The sequence below is a fragment of the Zootermopsis nevadensis genome, unplaced genomic scaffold (genome assembly GCF_977971745.1).
Source record: "Zootermopsis nevadensis isolate Lab colony 2312 unplaced genomic scaffold, Znev_1.0 Znev_ptg000010l, whole genome shotgun sequence".
Classification (NCBI taxonomy): Eukaryota; Metazoa; Arthropoda; class Insecta; order Blattodea; family Termopsidae; genus Zootermopsis; species Zootermopsis nevadensis.
Window position 1 is genome coordinate 19,566,832 of NW_028259142.1, and position 21,754 is coordinate 19,588,585.

The 21,754-nt window shown below is 41.1% G+C and overlaps 1 protein-coding gene across 4 annotated transcripts in view; it reads left to right on the forward strand.

Moving 5' to 3' along the window:
• Positions 1 to 21,754, forward strand: part of LOC110830589 (adenylate cyclase type 6) — a 189,567-nt gene that overhangs the window by 158,271 nt on the left and 9,542 nt on the right. For all 4 annotated transcript variants that reach the window (XM_087346748.1, XM_087346745.1, XM_087346749.1 and 1 more), the window contains exons 6-16: positions 8,802 to 8,951; positions 13,237 to 13,358; positions 15,910 to 16,002; positions 16,763 to 16,909; positions 17,011 to 17,169; positions 18,254 to 18,398; positions 19,373 to 19,467; positions 19,659 to 19,815; positions 19,933 to 20,030; positions 20,373 to 20,457; positions 21,638 to 21,742. In XM_087346748.1, the coding sequence (XP_087202874.1) occupies positions 8,802 to 8,951; positions 13,237 to 13,358; positions 15,910 to 16,002; positions 16,763 to 16,909; positions 17,011 to 17,169; positions 18,254 to 18,398; positions 19,373 to 19,467; positions 19,659 to 19,815; positions 19,933 to 20,030; positions 20,373 to 20,457; positions 21,638 to 21,742 (1,356 nt within the window). The remainder of the gene's footprint in view (positions 1 to 8,801; positions 8,952 to 13,236; positions 13,359 to 15,909; positions 16,003 to 16,762; positions 16,910 to 17,010; positions 17,170 to 18,253; positions 18,399 to 19,372; positions 19,468 to 19,658; positions 19,816 to 19,932; positions 20,031 to 20,372; positions 20,458 to 21,637; positions 21,743 to 21,754) is intronic.

Consider the following 21,754-nt stretch of genomic DNA (forward strand, 5'->3'; position numbering starts at 1 on the left):
AGAGAAACTGAAGGGGATATTATACAAACCGAAAATAAAGAACAAGTTTTCTGGTCCAACTTGGCTTTCGCAGATGATGTATACATATCTTCAGAATCATTAGTTTTCGTGTGTAATTTAAACACAGAATCCAGTCACCTTTCTTCGTTTATACAATAGTTTTTTCCCTCAGAATTCAGCCCGTGAATAATTGTTGACTTTGATGTCATTAGCAGTATTCTGTAAGCCAAGATCTGCATCTTTGTGTTATTCGTAGATTTGATTTAGAGTCGCATTCTATCCTTTTCTCTTCTCTCTGTCTCTCTCTGCTTTGGTACATTTTATCGTTGATCTATTTCAGTGACTTATAGAATGCAGTTTTTTTTGTTTCCATGTTGGTTTTTGTATGCTGGCCTTGTAATCCTGGGGTCTCGGGTTCGATTCCCGGCGGTGCCCGAATTTATAACTTGTGTTGGGCAAGGCCGTGGTGTAGGCAACACGGAGTTTTCCTCCGTGGCATCCCAACAATTACTCCATTCACACACAGAAGAAGGCAATGGCAAACCACTTCTGGATCATCTACCAAGAACGTATATGAACAGGTCCCAGTCCGAGAAAAGGATGGAAGGATCCTGTTCATATGGACCTGTCGTCAGACAGAACACTAAATAATAATAAGATGAGGTGGTCTAGCGGTTAGAACGCTGGCCTTGTAATCCTGGGGTCTCGGGTTCGATTCCCGGCGGTGCCCGAATTTATAACTTGTGTTGGGCAAGGCCGTGGTGTAGGCAACACGGAGTTTTCCTCCGTGGCATCCCAACAATCACTCCATTCACACACAGAAGAAGGCAATGGCAAACCACTTCTGGATCATCTGCCAAGAACGTATATGAACAGGTCTCAGTCCGAGAAAAGGATGGAAGGATCCTGTTCATATGGACCTGTCGCCAATCTCCTGTACAGGAGATGGCGTAATAAAGAAGAAGATTGGTTTTTGTACTGGGATGTGAGGCGTTTCGGAAGTTTTATTGGACCCTTAGACGAAATAATAACAGGTTTAACCGTTTGAAGCCAAAACTCACCAGAAGAATATTTAAGAATTCAGTCCGTACCGCAAAGAAAACACAACGCTTTACCATTAGAAACATCAAATGGTTAATACTGTTTACGGAAATAATCGATTTTTACAGCGAGAATCACACGAAACGTATAAATACACATTGCAGAATTACGAATTGTCACTAGGGTTTAAAGGGTGACAGGAACCTATTTGAGGGGTGGTTCTAAGATTGTTGAGGGATCGTGTTCAGGTTTTCAGTGGCTTCGAAAATTATGAATAAATCATGTCTGAAGGAGAATATCCCTGGGGCTCGCGACATTTGTCTACCAATCAAAATTTCCAAGTTTCATCCTCGTAATCTTTTATTAATGTTAACCCAGAAGATAGTATCTTGTTTATAAATGTTTTTAATGGGCGAAAAAGAAATCCTCTCTCTGAGCATTATTATCTTTGTAGTGTAAACTTAAGCAATTCTGGATAGCTACATTGTGAAGCCTGTCTACGTAAAGTCATTAGGTTTCGGTTGAATTTCTTAGCCCAAAAGTCTCTTGAAAACATCTCTGTAGCTGGATGAGTTCAGCTGTTTGCGTGATTGGTTAGCTCAGATATTTTATTATGTTAGTACGTACGACTTCTATCTCAGGGGTATACAATATAATATTAGGGGAATAGTTGGTGAACTTTTGGTAAGGAGGTTATCGGATAACTAGCAGACACTGGACCTTAGAATGTTGTTTTACTGACATTGAATTTGTCGGCGACAGATTCAAATACCCGCACATTTCACACTGCACAACTAACCAACTAACTAACCAACCAACCAGATGGCTTACCGAACCCGAAGGTTCATCACCGAACTAACCAAAGCCCTCCACCGGACCCTGTCCTGGGCCAACAAAATCCAGTCTCCTTCAACTCCTATCTCCCATAGATCCCGCCCGACATTATCCTCCCATCTACATCTAGGTCTCCCCAGCGGTCTCTTCCCCTCAGGCTTCCCAAATAGTGGACCCATCCAACCAGATGGCTTATGAAACCCGAAGGTTCATCACCGAATTAACCAAAGCCCTCCACCGGACCCTGTCCTGGGCCAACAAAATCCAGTCTCCTTCAACTCCTATCTCCCATAGATCCCGCCCGACATTATCCTCCCATCTACATCTAGGTCTCCCCAGCGGTCTCTTCCCCTCAGGCTTCCCAAATAGTGGACCCAACCAACCAGATGGCTTATGAAACCCGAAGGTTCATCACCGAATTAACCAAAGCCCTCCACCGGACCCTGTCCTGGGCCAACAAAATCCAGTCTCCTTCAACTCCTATCTCCCATAGATCCCGCCTGAGATTATCCTCCCATCTACGTCTAGGTCTCCCCAGCGGTCTCTTCCCTTCAGGTTTCCCAACCAGTACCCGGTGCACACCTCTTGTCCCATCCATGCGCGCTACATGTCCCGCCCATCTCACTCTTCTCGACTTAATCACCCTGACAATATTGGGGGAGGAAACAGATTTTTAAGCTCGTCATTATGCAGTTTTCTCCACGCCCCATCGTCTTCTCTCCTAGGCCCAAATATCCTCCTCAACACCCGATTCTCAAACACCTGCAATCTGTGTTCGTCCCTCTGAGTGAGAGACCATGTTTCGCACCCATACAAAACAACAGGCAAGATTATTGTTTTGTATATTTTAATTTTCAGGTTCTTAGAAACCAGACGGGAAGATAAAATATTTTGAACTGAGAAGTAGCAAGCATTTCCGGAATTTAATCTCCTCCTAATTTCCTCACGAGTATCATTTTGATTTTTGATTTTTGTTCCCAAATATTTGAACTTTGTAAAACTTTCAAAGGATTTGTTAGCCACCCTAAGATAATTTTGCCCGCCTGTCTTCTGATGACGAGATGCTAACATGTACTTAGTTTTTTTCTGAGATAATTAAAGTAAATAACTTACTTGATGACATCTGAGGTTCTCAAGGCATCAGGTAATGAAGGTAGTAATCTCCTCTGAAACGTCTATTAGATTACACGCCGCAACGTCCCAGAAGACAGCCATATTAAAATAACTCATTTTTCTGAATTTAAAACTAATTAAATGCGTAAAATATTGATATTTATTTTATTTTTGTTAAGTTTTTTCGCAAATAGTCGCCTAAGTGTAGACTCACTCCAGACGCTTATGAATTAAAACTACGATGTAATTTAATTCATATGACTTTAGTGTTCTCGTCTGTTTAGACTACGAGTGTTTGACAATTTGCGTCTCTGTCCACGTGTACGTCGTACCTCGAGTTAGCAACACTCAGAATACGAAATCGTGTTTGTGTTTTGGTTAGCCAATGTGAATTCCCTCTGCGAGTGGCTACTCAATAAGGCATCCGGGGTCTTCCAATGCTGTACTCCCACGGGGTCACGAAACTCAAATCATAGCATCGCCCCCCACTCCACTACAGAGAAAACCCGTTGTGGATTGAATTAAGGTATCGCAAAGAGGAGGACACATATTACACTGAACTATGCAGGACGTCATCTTTGATCGCGATTATCACATGTAGTTAATAATGCAATGCATGTTTATCGAAGATGGCTGGCTTCTGGGTTGTTGCGCCGTTTAGTCTGGTAGAATTTTACCGTTTCAGAGGTCCTTGCTGCCTCCATCATCCGGGCGATGAATCTGGCATCTGAAATTTTGGTGGAAATCTACCAGACTACACGGCCACATTCGGACTCACCGTTGTGACGACCTCAGATCTTATCAAATCTAAAACTTCTTGACGATGGTGAAGAGTCAATTGAATAAAAATTTTCTTGGATATTATCCATCTTCTAGTAAATATAAAACGTAAAACGACGTTTCGGAGATGGGACTCTATCTCCGTCTTCAGCTTCCTACTCAGTTGGGCCCACTAGATGGAGCTAATCCCCATCTCCGAAACGTCGTTTTACGTTTTATATTTACTAGACGATGGATAATATCCAAGAAAAATTTTATTCAATTGACCTCAGATCTTATCGAGCCAAAGTCGATTTACGTAACATATTTTTCATGTTGATTCAAGTGAAATAAAAAAGTCAGTTTATGAATTTCGCAAATATTTTAGATAAACTCAAAATTGTTTTCCCACGTAAAGTGGTCTTTTAAAAAAAAAAAAATTCAGTACTAAATGTAATTAAAATTGGATCATCCGTTCTGGAGTTGAATAATATTTAGAGTGGAACATGGCGTGAACACACTTTAATTATTCCCATCACGAAGGAGACCGAAGCCAAGTCACGTACTCCAGCAAAGAATGCAGGTAACAGTACTATCACCTTTGTTGGTAAACGCACTCGGGATTTTCCAGCAAGAAATTCTTCATTTTTTTGTTTTCATCCATGTCGAATGACGGAAGTATCATCCTTATCTTAAAGCTGTAATCATCAGCTCGCTAATGGACTGAGCTGTTCATTAGTAAAGTTCGTCTGATTCCGACCAACATCTATTTTCTTTCATTCCTCGACGACTGCATTATAAAAAAGAATCCTACTTCCCCGTTTGTGTGGTTATCTTGCCTGCATTTAACCAATATTATGTCGTGTTCAAATTAAAGGCAAATCTGTGTGTACTACGACATCCACGGATCACGTAAATTTCACATTCGTGTAAGGGAGACCGAAACTCGCCTTGCTTTCTGAACGTAAGAAACGAACGTCTGCATTTCAGGCTCCCACGCTCGTCACATCCTTTGCTTTTCTCTGAATTTGTGGTATTGGAATGATTTCTGAATATTTTCTCATTCACGGCTTTTCTTGGTTCGTTGTTGATATTGAAATTTGTTTCAGATGTCTTATTTAGGAGGCAGTTTTGAGCTAATTTTTTTTTTTAAGATTTTGAAACAATTTGCATTTGTGCGATTCATTCTTTGTGAAAATATAACTTTCGGAATTTCAGACTCTGTCACAGATAAGCCCAAATTCATGTTCCCCGGAGATTTAAGTCTTCCGATACCCGACAAGTTCTTAGTTGCGCGCTATATAAGTAGTTCTTATTGTAAATTTGACTGCAAGAGACATAAAGATTTTAAGAGAAGTTTTCAGGTAAAAATAAGTCCTCTGAACCAAATATTTCAAGTATGAATAGAAACCTGGACAAAAGAGGTTGGTAGCAGTGGAGCCCGTTCTTTACCAACCCTGTTTTGAAGTAGCATCTCCACAGATGTGGTTAATAGCAGAAAAATAACAACAAATATTTCCAGTATTTATCACTTTTATTTTCAAACTTTTGTGATGTTGCCGCCACGTGCTGTGCAACTCAAAAAGAAGACAGTCATTTCACGCCATAGTATCTCTAATAGCTCGAGACAGAGGGAAGCACTGGCTGCGTTGAGTTTCGAAAACAACAGAACAGCAGCGAGCGTCGTACATTTCTTGTAGTAACAATTGTAATGCAAGTTAATACTAAATGTGTGAACGTAAACAAATCGAAACTACGAAGTGGAAAAGATGAAGGTGAGGACCACGATCTCAGTGATAACAGTAAGATATAAAATCAGCCTTTACAGCATACTGCATTTATGCAAGGATTCTTTGTGCTTCGTGGTCTGAGGCGTGGGCCTTGTGTCGCTTGGTCGCTGGGACCGTGAGTTCGAATCCCACTGTGTTGTGCAGAGGCCTTGCGACGGGCCGATCCCTCGTCCAAGGAGTCCTACCAAAATGTCTATAGATCAAGCCAATGCTCAGGAACTTGAAGAACGGGTCGTTCCTATTATCCAGTTCTTATTCATGGCATTAATTAATTAAATTGAATTTTCTGTTAATTTATTTTATGGGAATTATAAGCAACATGGGTACGTAAATCTTCAGCCATTAGAGAGCTCCAGTCCCAAGCGACTTCGGCTAATCCGACTAGCCCCTCCGTATTTTTACAGATGTTTCTTAAAACTCTGAATTAAAATGCGAAATGTTTTAGAGTAGGGAGAAATTGATTTGTATAGTTTACTGTTCTGCAGCGCGGGTTTGAATTTGTTACGCTTAGTTATCGATAATGCTTTAATTTGGAGATTAATTTAGTTAGATTCTCGGCGGGATTATCTATCACCCTGACAGAGGTTTTTCGTAGTTTCCCACAGTTTGTCAAATAGCATCATTAAGCCTATATAAGCCACTTCCTCGTCAGTAAGGTTAGAGGGAATCATTAAGGGCTCGAATTGAATGGTCTGAACCAAGCTGATGATGTTAATTTGTTGGAGGATGGTGAGGGTATCATAACCAAGAATGCAGAAACTCTCGTACAGACTAGCAAGGAAATGGACCTGGAGGTAAATATAGACATCAACATCAGCAACAGTGGTGGATCATAATTATAAGTAACACGTAATTTGAAAATATTTAAAAATTGAAGTATCTGGGAACAATAATAACACAGAGAAATAAGGTTCATGATGAAATTAAGAGTAGATACATTTGGGAAACTATTCAGAAAACATTACCATCTCGTTTGCTATCCAGAACACTAAAGATCAGGATATATAAAACAATGATTTTGTCTGTTGTTTTCTATGGTTGTAAAACATGTTCTCTTACCTTGAAGGAAGAATGTGGATTACAAGTGATTGAAAACAGAGTGCTCAAGAAGATATTTGGACTTAGTAGCAATGAAATAATCGGGGAATTTAGACTATTACATTACGAGGAGCTGCGTGAATTGTACAGGTCACGTAACATAGTGAAGATAGCGGAATCTAGGAGGCTTCGATGGGCTGTACATGTAGAACGCATGTGGGCAAGGGGTACATGCAGAATTTTGGTGGGGAATCCTTATAGGAAACGACCACTGGGCAGACCAAGAAGGAGATGGGACGATAACATCAAGATGGATCTTAGGGAGGTGGAGGCTGCGAGGATGGCAAATGGATGGAGTTGGCTCAGGATCGTGGCCGATGGCGGGCTTCATCGCCCTGATGACGGAGGCAGTATGACCTCTGAAACGTTGGTTAACATCGACCAGACTACACAGCACAAGAACCCAGAGGACAGAAATCTTCATACTCTGATGACGGAGGCAGTATGACCTCTGAAACGTTGGTTAACATCGACCAGACTACACAGCGCAACAACCCAGAAGACAGAAATCTTCATACTGTGATGACGGAGGCAGTATGACCTCTGAAACGTTGGTTAACATCGACCAGACTACACAGCACAAGAACCCAGAGGACAGAAATCTTCATACTCTGATGACGGAGGCAGTATGACCTCTGAAACGTTGGTTAACATCGACCAGACTACACAGCGCAACAACCCAGAAGACAGAAATCTTCATACTCATCGCCCTGATGATGGAGGCAGTATGACCTCTGAAACGTTGGTTAACATCGAACAGACTACACAGCGCAACAACCCAGAAGACAGAAATCTTCATACTCTGATGACGGAGGCAGTATGACCTCTGAAACGTTGGTTAACATCGACCAGACTACACAGCACAAGAACCCAGAGGACAGAAATCTTCATACTCTGATGACGGAGGCAGTATGACCTCTGAAACGTTGGTTAACATCGACCAGACTACACAGCGCAACAACCCAGAAGACAGAAATCTTCATACTCATCGCCCTGATGATGGAGGCAGTATGACCTCTGAAACGTTGGTTAACATCGAACAGACTACACAGCGCAACAACCCAGAAGACAGAAATCTTTACCTGTAGCTAGTTATAAATAAGTAGTAGATAAAGAAACAAGTTTTGTAGTGCACATAATCTTTCTGGGCTCCAGAGTTCGTCGCTTTATGTTTTCTCCGTAGATGCTCCATTAAGCCATTCCTACGAAATAAATTAGCATCATTATTCGATCAATCGCTCGTGCGCCTTATCTCAGTCTGCTGTCATGACAACCCGTCTTGTTTTTAGAAGCAAACTTCTGTCACACAATTTGAAGTATCTTGTGGCTGTGTATTGATTTGATATGCGGTGTAACTGCCAAGGGCGAGCAGACCTTGTTCGTATCTGGCTGTCCAATCACGCCTTCCGTCGAGACGTGCAGCGTCTTTCGTACAACAGCGAGCGGATACACGGACCAGTCACACACTTCACAGAACAGATAATAGCGCATTACATAATTGGGTTGATTTACGTTCTCAGAAATCTTCCGTAATGTCCGGGCGTTGTACCCGGATCGTAATTGACTTCTATCCAGTGAGATGGAGTGTTTAACACGAGAAACGAAAATATTCCTTGCTTATAAAATAGTAATTTTCCAACTACAGTAACCCTATATGTTTAATATTCCTTTAAATACGTAAGTAGAATCTGCAATCACAGGATTGAGATTAGTGTTATTTTGATTCATGTGTTAGAGGCTTCAAAATGATTTGATTTTTACTGTGAGTCTTATACAATATAAAACCTTCCATTTAATTCAGGATTTTTATTGAAAAGTTTATACTTCCTCAGATGGCTGTTCATTTCCGTGTTAAAAATAGTCCCGTTATTAAACTCATTCCACTTATTTTACGTAAATAATAAAAAATCTCTATTATTTGCACTATATTGATTGTCTTTCAAATAAAATTTAGAATTCTCATGGCTGCTGTGGTCTACTGGATTGTAACGCCGTGATCTTAAGAAAGAGGAATTATATTCCCTCTAAACGTCTAAACGCGACGTTACATCCAAGATAACGAACGTCGAACTTAAAAAATGTTATGTGCACAGTAGAATCATTTTAATGTCAATGCTGTGGTAACGTGGGGATTGTGCGTGGGTCTGAACGTGTGTTTGTTTGTAGGTGGTGGCTAACATTGTGCTTCTGGCGAGCACTAACATCGCGGGCGTGTTCACGCACTACCCCAGCGAGTTGGCGCAGAGACAGGCGTTTTTGGAGACGCGACAGTGTGTGGAGGCTCGCCTCACCACCCAGAGAGAGAACCAGCAACAGGTAATCGAAGGCTGAGACCGGACAAGGAGCCCGTGACAGGGAACAGGTCTTGGTTATGTTGATCCTGTTCAGGATTTCAATGGCGGTCTTTTCTGAAGGCTACGATAAACCTTCGTGTTCTTAAGGCATTGACCGGGATGTTCTTTTGTTAAATCTTATGTGGTACCGCCTGATTCGACTTGTAATGGTTAAGTGAGGTGTTTTCTTCGCGGTACGGACTGAATTCATAAATAATATTCAGACGATCTTCGGCTTCAAAGGGTTAAAGAACGGAAGGCAGTTGGTTACTTATTTTGGTTTAGATACGTTGTTAGCTAGCCACCTGGTAAAACGTCTTGATCGGAGGCCGCCCGGTCACGGGACAACGCGGACGAAGATCTATGTTTCGAGTGAAATTCGTGTCCATGACCCCAATGTCGAAACGATGAAGACCACTCATGTCAAACTCGTTCCCCTTGTTGTATGTTGTATGTAGTTCGGTTCTGGAATTATACACGATGTGCGGCCACAGATATCAAGTTTTAATAAATGTTAAGTTTAAAATGAATTTCAAACATATACGTAGCCGTTTTGGCGAGTCTTTGGCAAAATTTGATGCACACGCCATTCCGAAATCGCAGGAGGGTCGGTGTAATGCACTACCAAAACGCCCGTAACTAAGAAACAAATGCTAATTCGATGATGCCGGCTGGCACACTGATTCACTATGAATGTAGGCCGCACCCCCTAAAGGCAGAAGCTCGTAATACATCCGGTTCGCCCTCTATTGACACAGTCTAGAAACTTTACGATCGCACCTCGTACATGCATACAACAATTTTATATTTCAATGAAACAAAGTGAACATTCACGCTTATGTGTATTTACTGAGAGCTAGACCAACGAAAATATATCTTGAGCTGAAGCCTGGAATTAGTAGACGTAAGCAATTATAATTAATCTTTCGCATTCATGATTAAACAGCCCTCGTAGCAGCCGTTACAAATCTGCATGCTTCAAGACCGCGAAAGGGCTTTAATCCCCTTACCGCGCGGCGCGAAGTCACCGGAGCAGCGTTATTAACTTTGCTACACTGCGAGTTCTGGAGTGTCTTCAGTGGCTTACGCTCCGTTGTATTATGAATTGGATTTGGCGAGCCTGTCTTATGATAGTGATGTCAATGTGATCGGCGGTCATTTATTAGATTAATTATTATTAATTATTCACGCCTAGCTTAGTTAATTAGTTCGTTAGAGTTATCTATCACACCTATCAATAAAATCTTACACAATTAAAGTACTGGGATTTTCCAGCGTTCCAAGTGAAACCGTTGAGGTCAGTAATAGTTTTCATAAAATGGCTTCCTTCTCTGCTTTCAAGATGGCGTCTCTTATTTCGTCAGGATGATAACCGTGGCCGTTCAAGACTCTGGGGACGAGATCCTGTAGTTACGAACCCGTATAACTGAATTCTGAGGCCTCGCTGAAACAAAGAAGAATCACATTTGAGGGAAAACTGCTTTTTAAAAATTATCATAACATGGTAGAATAAAGCGAACGTGTCTGTTGGTCCCATGGATGCAGTTGCTCAAAAACCTTGTTTCACGAGAATGGAATACCGTTCTTTTCATTTTCAGATCTAATTATGTGGAAGCCCTTACGGCCCCATTGTTATTCGATGTGGAACAAGGTCCCCCCCCCCCCCCCCCGCGGTCTTCCTTCCCGTACACGTCACAATGCAGAATGATGAAATGGTAATACGGTTTGTACGCAACTGGTAAGGCATCAGCGCCGTTCGTGTGTTTGTGTCAGGCCGAAATATGAATTGCCTTTTTGCGTGAGAAGAATAATTGTGTGTAGCCTCATATAAGAACTCTGTCTGGCCTTGCGTTAACTTACGTTTCACGTTTCTGTATTTGGTTAAACAATTAGTTTTGTGTTAGCATTGGCAGGACTGGTACAAGATTTGGTTCAAATATTTTTATGGTTGGTTACCTCGGTTTAGTTTACATTATGATAAGTTTGGTTAGGTTCGGTTAATTTAGGTTGGGTTTGGTTGTTTTAGGTTACGGTTGGTAATGTTTTGTTGTATTGGTTTAGGTTAGGTTAGGTTGTATTGGTTTAGGTTAGGTTAGGTTAGGTTGGGTTTGGTTGTTTTAGGTTACGGTTGGTAATGTTTTGTTGTATTGGTTTAGGTTAGGTTAGGTTGGGTTTGGTTGTTTTAGGTTACGGTTGGTAATGTTTTGTTGTATTGGTTTAGGTTAGGTTAGGTTGGGTTTGGTTGTTTTAGGTTACGGTTGGTAATGTTTTGTTGTATTGGTTTAGGTTATTGTGCGATAGGGTGGGTTATATTAGTTTAGGTTAGTTTAATTTAGGTTTCCTGTATGTTAGGTTATGTTTCGTTAAGTTTAGATATTTCAGGTTATGTTGTGCTAGGTTAGGTTTTGTTTGGTTTTTGAGGTTAGGTGAAGAAGGTTTATGTTAGTTTAGGTTGGGATAGGCTTTTCTCAGGTTAGGCTTTGTTTGTTTTTGGTTTTGTTCTTGGTTTATTATTTCATTCTTCTGGTTTTCCGTTTTTATATCACTTTTTTCGATCTCCTGGCCATTGTTTTTAAGATTTAAGTTCATTTTGTTTATTTCTTAGTATTATTTTTTAATTTTCCCTTAATTTTCTTATTTTTATTTCGTGTTTTTTAGTGTTGTGTTCTTTTCACGTTTTATGTTATGCATATTTCTCGGTTTTTGTAATGTTTTTGGCTGTTAGATCCCGTTGTGTTAATTTGTAAGTCTTCAGGCTAGGTTACCTGAGATTACATTTGTTGAAGTTGACGATCTGTATTTATATACCCCGTGACTCACCCCCTCTTTGAATCTCGGCACTGTTTTGTGATTTGCCCTGGTATCAAGTTTGAAGACGTGCACAAACACATGAATATGTATTTTTATTTCAATTGTGAGACTAACCGAGGTTTGCATTTCATTGACACGATATATCATGAACATCCTTCAAGAAACTTAGGGGTTTAGAGATACTGGAAACAAGGTTTTGTGTAAGGCATTATTTCTGTGCTTACATTCGTCGTAATTCGATTCCGAGGGCCTTTGCCACAAGTGTCCTCCAAGATACTCTTGCCATGAGATCTGAGGTTGTTTGAGCTGTGAAGATGGTGTTCTGGGTTGCAACCCTCACGGCAACGAAAACTAACAAATGTTTACCTTTTAACAGCTCTACAAATTGTTTATCTGTGATTAATTTTTAGGTACGTTTATAACTAGAAGTTGGCCTTCCAGTTTCGTCCACTCCGTCTGTCGGCGTAGAGAATCACTGTACGTATTTTCATTAAATGTGACATTGGGGATTGTTACTAAAATTTGTTGACACGTTGAAATTTTTATCGGAATTGGACGACAGTAAAATGTTCCTGCGTTCGTTTCTGCGCCCAGAGGTGTCCGTACGGGGTATTCACGCATCGGTGCACCCAAACCAGAAATGCGCCCACACCCTCACGTGGGAAATCCATCGTCATTCCCAGGTCATCGGTCCTTGTCTTGGACATTGTATAATTACCAGTGATCTTGTTCTGAGTCCAATGACTCTGAGACACAGGATAGCTTTCTTGTATTGGGTTAAATGTTATTATTATTTAGTGTTCTGTCTGACGACAGGTCCATATGAACAGGATCCTTCCATCCTTTTCTCGGACTGGGACCTGTTCATATACGTTCTTGGCAGATGATCCAGAAGTGGTTTGCCATTGCCTTCTTCTGTGTGTGAATGGAGTAATTGTTGGGATGCCACGGAGGAAAACTCCGTGTTGCCTAGACCTCGGCCTTGCCCAACACAAGTTATAAATTCGGGCACCGCCGGGAATCGAACCCGAGACCCCAGGATTACAAGGCCAGCGTTCTAACCGCTAGACCACCTCATCTTATTATTATTTAGTGTTCTGTCTGACGACAGGTCCATATGAACAGGATCCTTCCATCCTTTTCTCGGACTGGGACCTGTTCATATACGTTCTTGGCAGATGATCCAGAAGTGGTTTGCCATTGCCTTCTTCTGTGTGTGAATGGAGTAATTGTTGGGATGCCACGGAGGAAAACTCCGTGTTGCCTAGACCACGGCCTTGCCCAACACAAGTTATAAATTCGGGCACCGCCGGGAATCGAACCCGAGACCCCAGGATTACAAGGCCAGCGTTCTAACCGCTAGACCACCGCGGCTCTGTATATTCTTCATAGCCCGCTGTTATTTTGTCAACATTTCTCTAGCTATCGCAGTTTCCATGTCTCAATCTGTGTTCCAGGAACGTCTTCTCCTGTCGGTGCTACCGCGCCACGTGGCCATGGAGATGAAGGCGGACATCGCCGGGAAGCCGAAGGACACGATGTTCCATAAGATCTACATCCAGCGCCACGAGAACGTCAGGTGAGGACATCCAATGTTAGGAGATCCATGTTGACGGGTGGGGGCTAAACTTTTGTATTTGTCTCATTACTAAAGGGACACATTCGTGTTCGTAAATTGTAAATTAAATAAAGTAGGCCATGGCAGTGTTTCTATTACCAGCTTACTGTCTTAATTTTTTTTTCCGGATATTTGCCAAGTTAACGAGATGAAGACAAAGTCTTTGAAATCATGAAGTTTAAGACGTACTCCACTTTGAAGTTAATATTTTTTAAAAAATGTTATCCTTGATATTTTTCAAGAATTATTTGTGCTGAGACTCGCTTATTGAATAAAAAAAATAATCTGGTATTTAGCTTGTTACAATTTCGTTAAATATACATTACACTGAAGGATGTTGGAAAAAAAAGTAGTTTGTACGAGTGAGATCTATATTTTAGCATTTTATTTGTGAAACAAATAAATGTTCATCTGAGCCGATAGGAAACAAAATTATATTTACGTGAGAAATTTTAATATAGACACAAAACTAAACTACGTTTAAATATGTTGAGTAATTTTCTTATGAAACACGCGGCCTCACTATTATGCCTTCATTTTATGTACATGGGGCCGGAAATACTGACTGTAGAATGTCTCGTTTCGTGATATCAGGTAATGCAGTGTAGTTACAGGGACGATCTCGCAAATTGTGACTGATTTTCAACGCCTTGGCCTAAGTGCACACACGCGGGAAATTTTAAGGAGTTCCGTAAACGTTCATGGAGTTAAACTTAGAGCTCGTTAACAGAACTTTGAGTGTATACGGCGTTTTAAATGATGAAAGTTTTTTATAACAGCCTACAGCCTCCTTTTTGATCTGATTCACATGTCTAAGAGAGTTTTACTTGTTTACGACGAAATACGACGTCTAATCTACTTATATTCGTGTGTCATTCCAAAATCTTTACGTTTATTTATTTCCTCTAACAAAATTACTTCATGCAGAATTCGTTTAATTTAATAATCTAAATATTGAATCTTTTACCACCCCTGAGATGTGCAACGGGCGTGGTCAGCCAGTATATTTATCAAAACATCTGTCATTATCAGAGGATTTTGCGGAAAATCCATTCAGAGTCTTCATATGCTGAACAAGACCATCGACGATCGATTCACGTGATGCATTTCAAAATAAATAGCATTCAACGCATGTTTTTACATATGAATATGTTTGTAAGCGGTATTTGTTTCATTACTGTAGCGACAGTTTCGAAAAGCTGTTTTCTGTCTGTATTGTTATTGAAAACACGGCTAGCGTTGGTGCTTAACTTAGTTTCGGCTCAGCTGCAGCCATCTGTGGAGCGTAGTTAGAATTGTTTCGAGACTCGATATTCTTCCAGGGTAGCCAACTTCGGCCAGTAACGTGTTTGAAGGGACGAATTGTTCATCCACTTTATTTAATGTGTCTGCAATTTTATTTGCTGATGGTCAGACAAATCATAATGGGTAAAGGGACAATCTATAGATAGTCATATATGAACATGAGGATATAATGATTTAATTTAACTTTAAAATATCAACGAGCCAAACAAAATATCGGGATTCCAATGGAAGAAACTTGCTAGACGCTGAAGAGTAGTGAACAATAATACAACAAAGTCGTGGTTGATTAGTTAGTACTTTTTGTGAGTTCCCTCGGCCTCAAATTATGCGAATATCGTTCCTTCCATACCTTTTTCTAATATTCACGTATCCTATAATCGGAATTAGCTTCAATTAAGGATTAAACAAGATCGCATGTCACAAACGTGCTTGTGTTGGCAACATTGTCAGATCTCCTTCGCCCCCTTATCATGTATTTTTTGTCCAACTGTGCTGAATATCATAAGATGAAATAATGGGTACCTGAAGTGTAGGGTATTTTCACTTTCATGTTTTGGCAATATCGGTGAACCGGTGTGACTTAAAATCTCTACTTTAATATTCCTTACTTACCATGCGTCAGTATTTTTCCGGTTGCTCGGACGACTTGCTTGGTGAGTAGGCCGACGTTATATTATATTTGTCCCGCCATATAGGTGTAGTTTGCTTACAATATACCGCAGGCACCTGTTATCAGAACTAGGTACTTGAAATTTAGGTTTTTGTGGCTGTGAAAACGTAAATTATGTTTTTATGGGTTGTGACGACTTGTAGTCTTGGTGATGGTTACCAGGAAGTTACTTCTAGCTTACGTTGGTAACTATCTACAAATTAACTAGTGTCATAAACCAGAAGTCCACAATTTACATGATCGGGATAATAGTTCAATTGGCAAACCTGGGGACAGCATTTTACTTAGTCTTTAGTTCTTCAAGATTATGGCTACAGAGGTCGTGACGGAATTATTGCGAAATTTTAAAGTTTCGATTCTTTGTATTTCGATTCGATTCTTTATATATTTCGATTCTTTACATATTATATTGTACTAAATATATTTCTTTGTAACAAGAGGCGAATGCAGACAACCACCTGGGTTTAAAAAACAGTTATGTCATCTATGGATTGTACCATGCGGATTTCTGAAGTGAAGTGCTGTTTTGTGTTGCAGCATACTGTTTGCTGATATTTGCGGCTTTACGAGTCTTTCGGACCAGTGCACGGCCGAGGAGTTGGTACGCCTGCTGAACGAGCTCTTTGCCAGGTATCGGACCACCTCATCCGTGTTTGTATTTAAGGCACAGTTTAGAGCTGATAATGTGGCTCGCCTTTCATAGTTTGTACGCCATTTGCTTAATCTCGTCTTTCCAGCACTTTACCTCACCCCTTTAATCTCGTCCTCTCTCCTGCTGCTTTCCATTTGACGTTCCTTTATGCGGAGTGATTTTGGGGTCAGTTACGTTCAGACAAGGCTGTGTGTCCTTTTGCGTAATAGGGTGTTGTCACTATCCATGACGAAATTGTGTTTGATGAAGTTTTGATGATGTTCGTATTTCACAAAATCCTGTTTGAAGCGTCCAGTTGGCAGGACGGAAGGGTGTAGCCTCTGTAGCAGTTCGAGTTTTGAGTAAAATTAATCTTGCTTTCTTTCCTTTCTGTTGGATTTTTAATTTAAATTTTCCTATACGTTTCTTTGGTTGCGTAGTTCTGCTAAGTTCTGTGCTTCAAACTCATTGTTCTAACCTATTATAGTACATTTTTGTAAGGTTATAAAATGTGTTCTGTGATGTCTGAAAAGTGGAGGTTCTTTTGTTGGTCACTCAAGGTCAGAGGAAATAAACAGACATAACCCTGCGTAAGTTCACCATCAACTACGTGTAACCGTAGAGTAAGTGTAACCGACAGGTGTTTCATTGCTGGCTGGCGTATCTCCCCAATACATTCGTAACACGTCAACATTTGTGTATGCTGTTGCTACTTTATTTGAAAAGTCTTCTTCATTCGAATCATATGTTCCCGCGCAGATTCGATCGCCTGGCCGCAGAGCACCACTGCCTTCGCATAAAGTTGCTAGGCGACTGCTACTACTGTGTCTCGGGACTACCAGAACCCAGACCCGATCATGCACAGTGCTGCGTCGAGATGGGACTCGACATGATCGACGCTATAGCGCAAGTATACTTACTGCATTTACAGGGTATTCATTTTGTAGAGCAGTTACATTAAGCGCGAGGTGTAACACTGTTCCTATTGACATTATTCTTCTCCGTAGGCTAGTGCGCAATGTTATGGGTGTGAACGTGAACATGCGGGTTGGTATTCACACTGGCCGTGTGCATTGTGGAGTGTTGGGCCTCCGCAAATGGCAGTTCGATGTCTGGAGCAATGACGTCACGCTTGCAAATTACATGGAGAGTGGCGGCATACCAGGGTGAGTTTTGGAGGTTGTGTTACCTTAGTTTATTAAAGCCATTCAAAATCCCCTCAAAGGCCTTTTATAACTTGAACGTTTGTGCTGGGTGACACCATCTGAAGAAGAAAAGAAATTTTGTTGGTGCACGATGTCATGCAGTTACACGTAGGCACCGTCAGAGTTGTGGTTTCTGAAGAGTGAAAACTTTTGATTGTGTCTGAGTATTTAGACAAATATTACAAAGAATATATTGTTAAAGTCGCCCTCGGTGGACTAGTAGTTGGTGTGCTCGCCACTGGACCCAAGGTTCGCGGGTTCAAGCCCAGCCAAAGTTGATGGATTTTTAATGGTGATAAAAATTCGTAGCACAACTTCCTTCAGAGGGGAAGTAAAGCTGGCAGTCCCATGTCGTAGATTTACGCCATGTAAAAGAACCTTACGAGCATGATACGAGATGTTTCGTAAGCAAAATTCAGCGGCCATTTCTCACCCAAGTCTCTCTTGATTCACTGCTTTACTGCTAGATGGCTCTGGCAGTCAAACCAGGAGTGAGTAGAAGTTGTGCAGAGGCAGTGGGATTGTCACTCGCTACTCAAATACACCCTACAATACTAACTAATAAGGTCAAGTTGCCTTGAACAACTGTCCCAGAACCGGTCAATAGGCCCAATCCCTGTAGTAGTTGATATTGTTAAAAAGAGATTCTATTATAATTAACAAAGCTGATTTTAGTTCTCATTCCAGATACTAGTAATAAATCTGAATATTTCAAGAAAATAGCTAATGAATAATTTAAAATAACGTGGATGGTGAGACATAAAATGAGCATGTGAGAGATGAAAAATGCATTCACAATTATAGTCAGAAAACGTCAAGGGGAGAGGCAACATGGGGAACTTGTTTGCTGCTGGGAGGATATTATTAAAACGGACCAAAAAGAAATAATATTTGAAGGTCTGAACTGGATTTATCTGGCTCAGAATAGTGTGCATTTTCAGGTTGTTGTGAACACGGCTCCATAAAAGGGGGTGAGGGCAGTTTGTTTACTAATTGAATGGTTACCAGCTTCTCTAACAGTCCCCATGTCTTCTTTGCTGGCTAGGCGAGTTCACATTACAAAAGAGACACTGCGTTACCTGGATGGCGACTATGAGGTGGAGCCAGGCCATGGCGGGGAGCGTAATTCATACTTGCGCGATCACAACATCGAGACGTTTCTTATCGTTCCAGCCAACACGTACCGCACGGTAAGCAGCATAGTTTGATCATGTCAGGAGTTCCAAATTTATTCTGTCATTAATCACACAGGGGTGTCAAATTAATTGGTCAGCCTGCTTCTAATTACACTCAGATCTACCAAAACATTTTGGAATATTTTTATTCTACATCGGCTCATTCCTTCTTCAGGGTTTTTATTTTGTTCTTCCGTGCTAGTTCGATGATTGAGATCTTTCTCTGGGTATATGTAATGGGTGAGTAGGAACGCTGTAACAGAACAGAAGGCTGAAAGATTAGGTTTTGAGATGAAAGGGAGGGGCAAATGTTTGCCCTTTGAATCAAAAGTCTCTTCTGCACGTGTCATAATTTTCTGATTCACTTATTTATTTACCAGAACTTGGACGTATTTCTCTGAAGTAACAGGGATCAATAATACATTAATAATAATAATCTAAAGCATCGATAATGTATATCGATGTTTTTTATTATCCTGTCTTATCACTTGCAATATTCCTATTCTGTCCTCAATCTCTGTTCCGAAACGAAGTTACTGGACTGGATGCTAACCACTAAATTAAACTGAGAAACTGCGGGTGGAACTGAACCGATGACAAATGTTTACCTTGAATTCTCTAACTCCATAACTGAACTTGGTGAATGTGTAGAACTCATTTCATGATGAACCATTTACTCCAAATCACCGTGTCCAACTTATCTCCTCTTCTAACCATGCCCAGATAATCTCCCGAATGCCTTGTGCCGGAACCTAAATCGACTCGTACCCCAACAGAGAGGTTCCGGGAGATAACATAATTAATTTTCTGATTGGACAGTTACATCCCCTACGAGACTGAAATTAATAGAAATTAATATTATGCTTGGCTGCAACAGATACAATTTACATGTTATCCAGTAAATCAGAGACTTGGACAATTACAGCGGTGATACTAACGGTGCGGTTCAGCATTGTACTATCCTGCTGCCTTTGGCTCCTATGTTACAGACCAAACGGCCAGCCAACAGCTTTTCAATGAATGGAAGCATCTCAAAGGAGTTGCGCGTTATGGGCCATGGTTCACAGCATGGCAAGCACACCAAGTGAGTATAGATCAACTTTGTAGCACTCATCGCTTGATTTTTGGTGAGGTGGTCTGTCGGTAGATAAGTCAATCTGTGAGAGAATGACTATCTAACCAAGATAACCTTACAATAGTTGGTCAGTAAATTTATCAGTCAGTCAGTCAGTCAGTCAGTTGATATATCACTAAGAAACATACACTCTTCCTCAGGGTGGGGTTTGGAGAGGGCCTAGAGGAGAAAGACCCTGAGGATGAGGTGAACGAGTACCTGATGAGGGCTATTGACGCACGTAGCATTGACCGACTTCGGGCAGAGCACTGCAAGACCTTTCTTCTCACCTTCCGGCGCCCTGACATCGAGGACAAGGTGAGTCGGTCTTTCAAGTACCAAAATATGTTACCCACGTTAATACGCTGTGGCAGAAACTGCCTGTTGTCTCAGGTTTTCCTTAGTTCCTCTCACCCTGCGTATCTTGTGTTGCAGTACTCGAAGGAGAGGGACCGTATGCTGTCCACTTATTTCTGTTGCTCCTTCTTTATCTTCCTGTCCATTCTTGTGGTTCAGCTGCTCATCATCCCGCAGTGAGTAGTATTATAAATCTTGTCCATTAATGTTACCTCCAAGTAGGAACAGTAACTACCGCTTATAAAATTCTTCGTCAGCACTTTTCTCTTGTCGTCTCGCATATTTCAGTGTGAGGTAGGGGTGAATCTGTTAAACATAAAACATGGACCTGCTTCTTTCTAAGCTACATGTCTAACATGTAACCAGTCTGATTTGCATAATCTAACGGCGTGAGACTTCAAGCGACTCCATGTTTGCTTCAATATCCAGCGGTCGTTCAGGATATCAGTCAGATAGTTATTTACTGACTTACCTAATGAGATAAGAGTTAATTGGTTGAATGCGTGGCTGTGTTGCAGTTCCCACCTGATGCTCAGCTCTTTCATAGCGGGTGGATGCATCGTCACTCTCATCAACTTGGTGGTGCTGGCTGAGAGCAGCAAGGTCAGGCAGAGTGCCACATGTTATAATATTCTGGAATCTTAATGCGGTAGACTCTGGGCTACCTTAAATACCACTGCTGCAACTTTAGATCCAACGTGGGAAATTACTATATTTCTTTATCCGCAGGCAACGGGCCCTGAGGCATCACAAGACCCTCAGTGATTTTAGTCTATTATTTTTTTGTGAAATGGAATAGTTTTGTTTCAGATACTTTTGAAGATAATTATTATCATATGATAGTATCAGAAGATGACATGAAATCATCTGATTCAGAAAGCAGGTTTATTGGTTAATTCATCAAGTATCACTTCTTAATTCAAATTGGGAAGAGTAAAGCTGCCCATCCACGTACGAGTCCGGCTCGGCTCGGGTTCCATCGGGCCAAACTCGTTTGTGGGTGGGGTGTCACGAGCCGAGTCTGCTATGCATGTGTGGTGAAATATATCCGAGCCTGGCTCACGAGTCAAGCTCGCCGAGCCAGACTCGTACGTGGATGTAATCTAAATATAGAAATTAGAAAAAGTATACACAATAAGTTGAGACACGGAAGAATTATTTTATTGTCAAGTTAGGAAATGTATGCATAGCATATTTTCAACTTTTGTAAATAGTGCCAGTGACATCAGAGTTGTCTGAGGTCAGTGATCTTTGCATTTGTGTGGCGCCTAGCATTTGTCTGTCTAGGTAAAATGCCATCACAGGCTCCTTCATGTATGTGTGTGTGTGTCAATGGCTAGGGATTCACCACTTCCACTTCCACGCACATAACACGTATGTAAAGTGACCATTATATATTTTCTTGCCCAAAATTGGAATGTGTTGACAAAGTTTTATTATTCATAAATATCAAAATAATAACCATATGTTTCTTATTGTAAATACAAGACCAAAGCGGTGGTCTTGGATGAAAAATATAAAAACGCGGCGGCATTGAATGTGTTAAATTTAAAAAAATTGTGCACACTTTTATAAATGCATGGGGTTAAGGGTAATGACTCACCTGTTAATGAAACTGTTCTTGTTTAATTAGATGGTAATGCGTCAGTGTCTGAAATTTTCACGGTCGTCTCATGTTGGCTACTGACATTGCATTGTTACCAAGTTTCACGAGTCCACGTGTTATTACTGGGTGACACCCAGACAAAGGTCAGCTCAGTGGAAACTCATGTTTTCTTTGCAGGTGGCACTGCCAGTTCTGCGTGGGATCTGCAGAAACCGGGCTGTGGCACAAATGTTGGCAGCTACCGTGCTCCTTGTCACGTATGCCATCACATTGTCTCCGATGGTGAGCACTCAT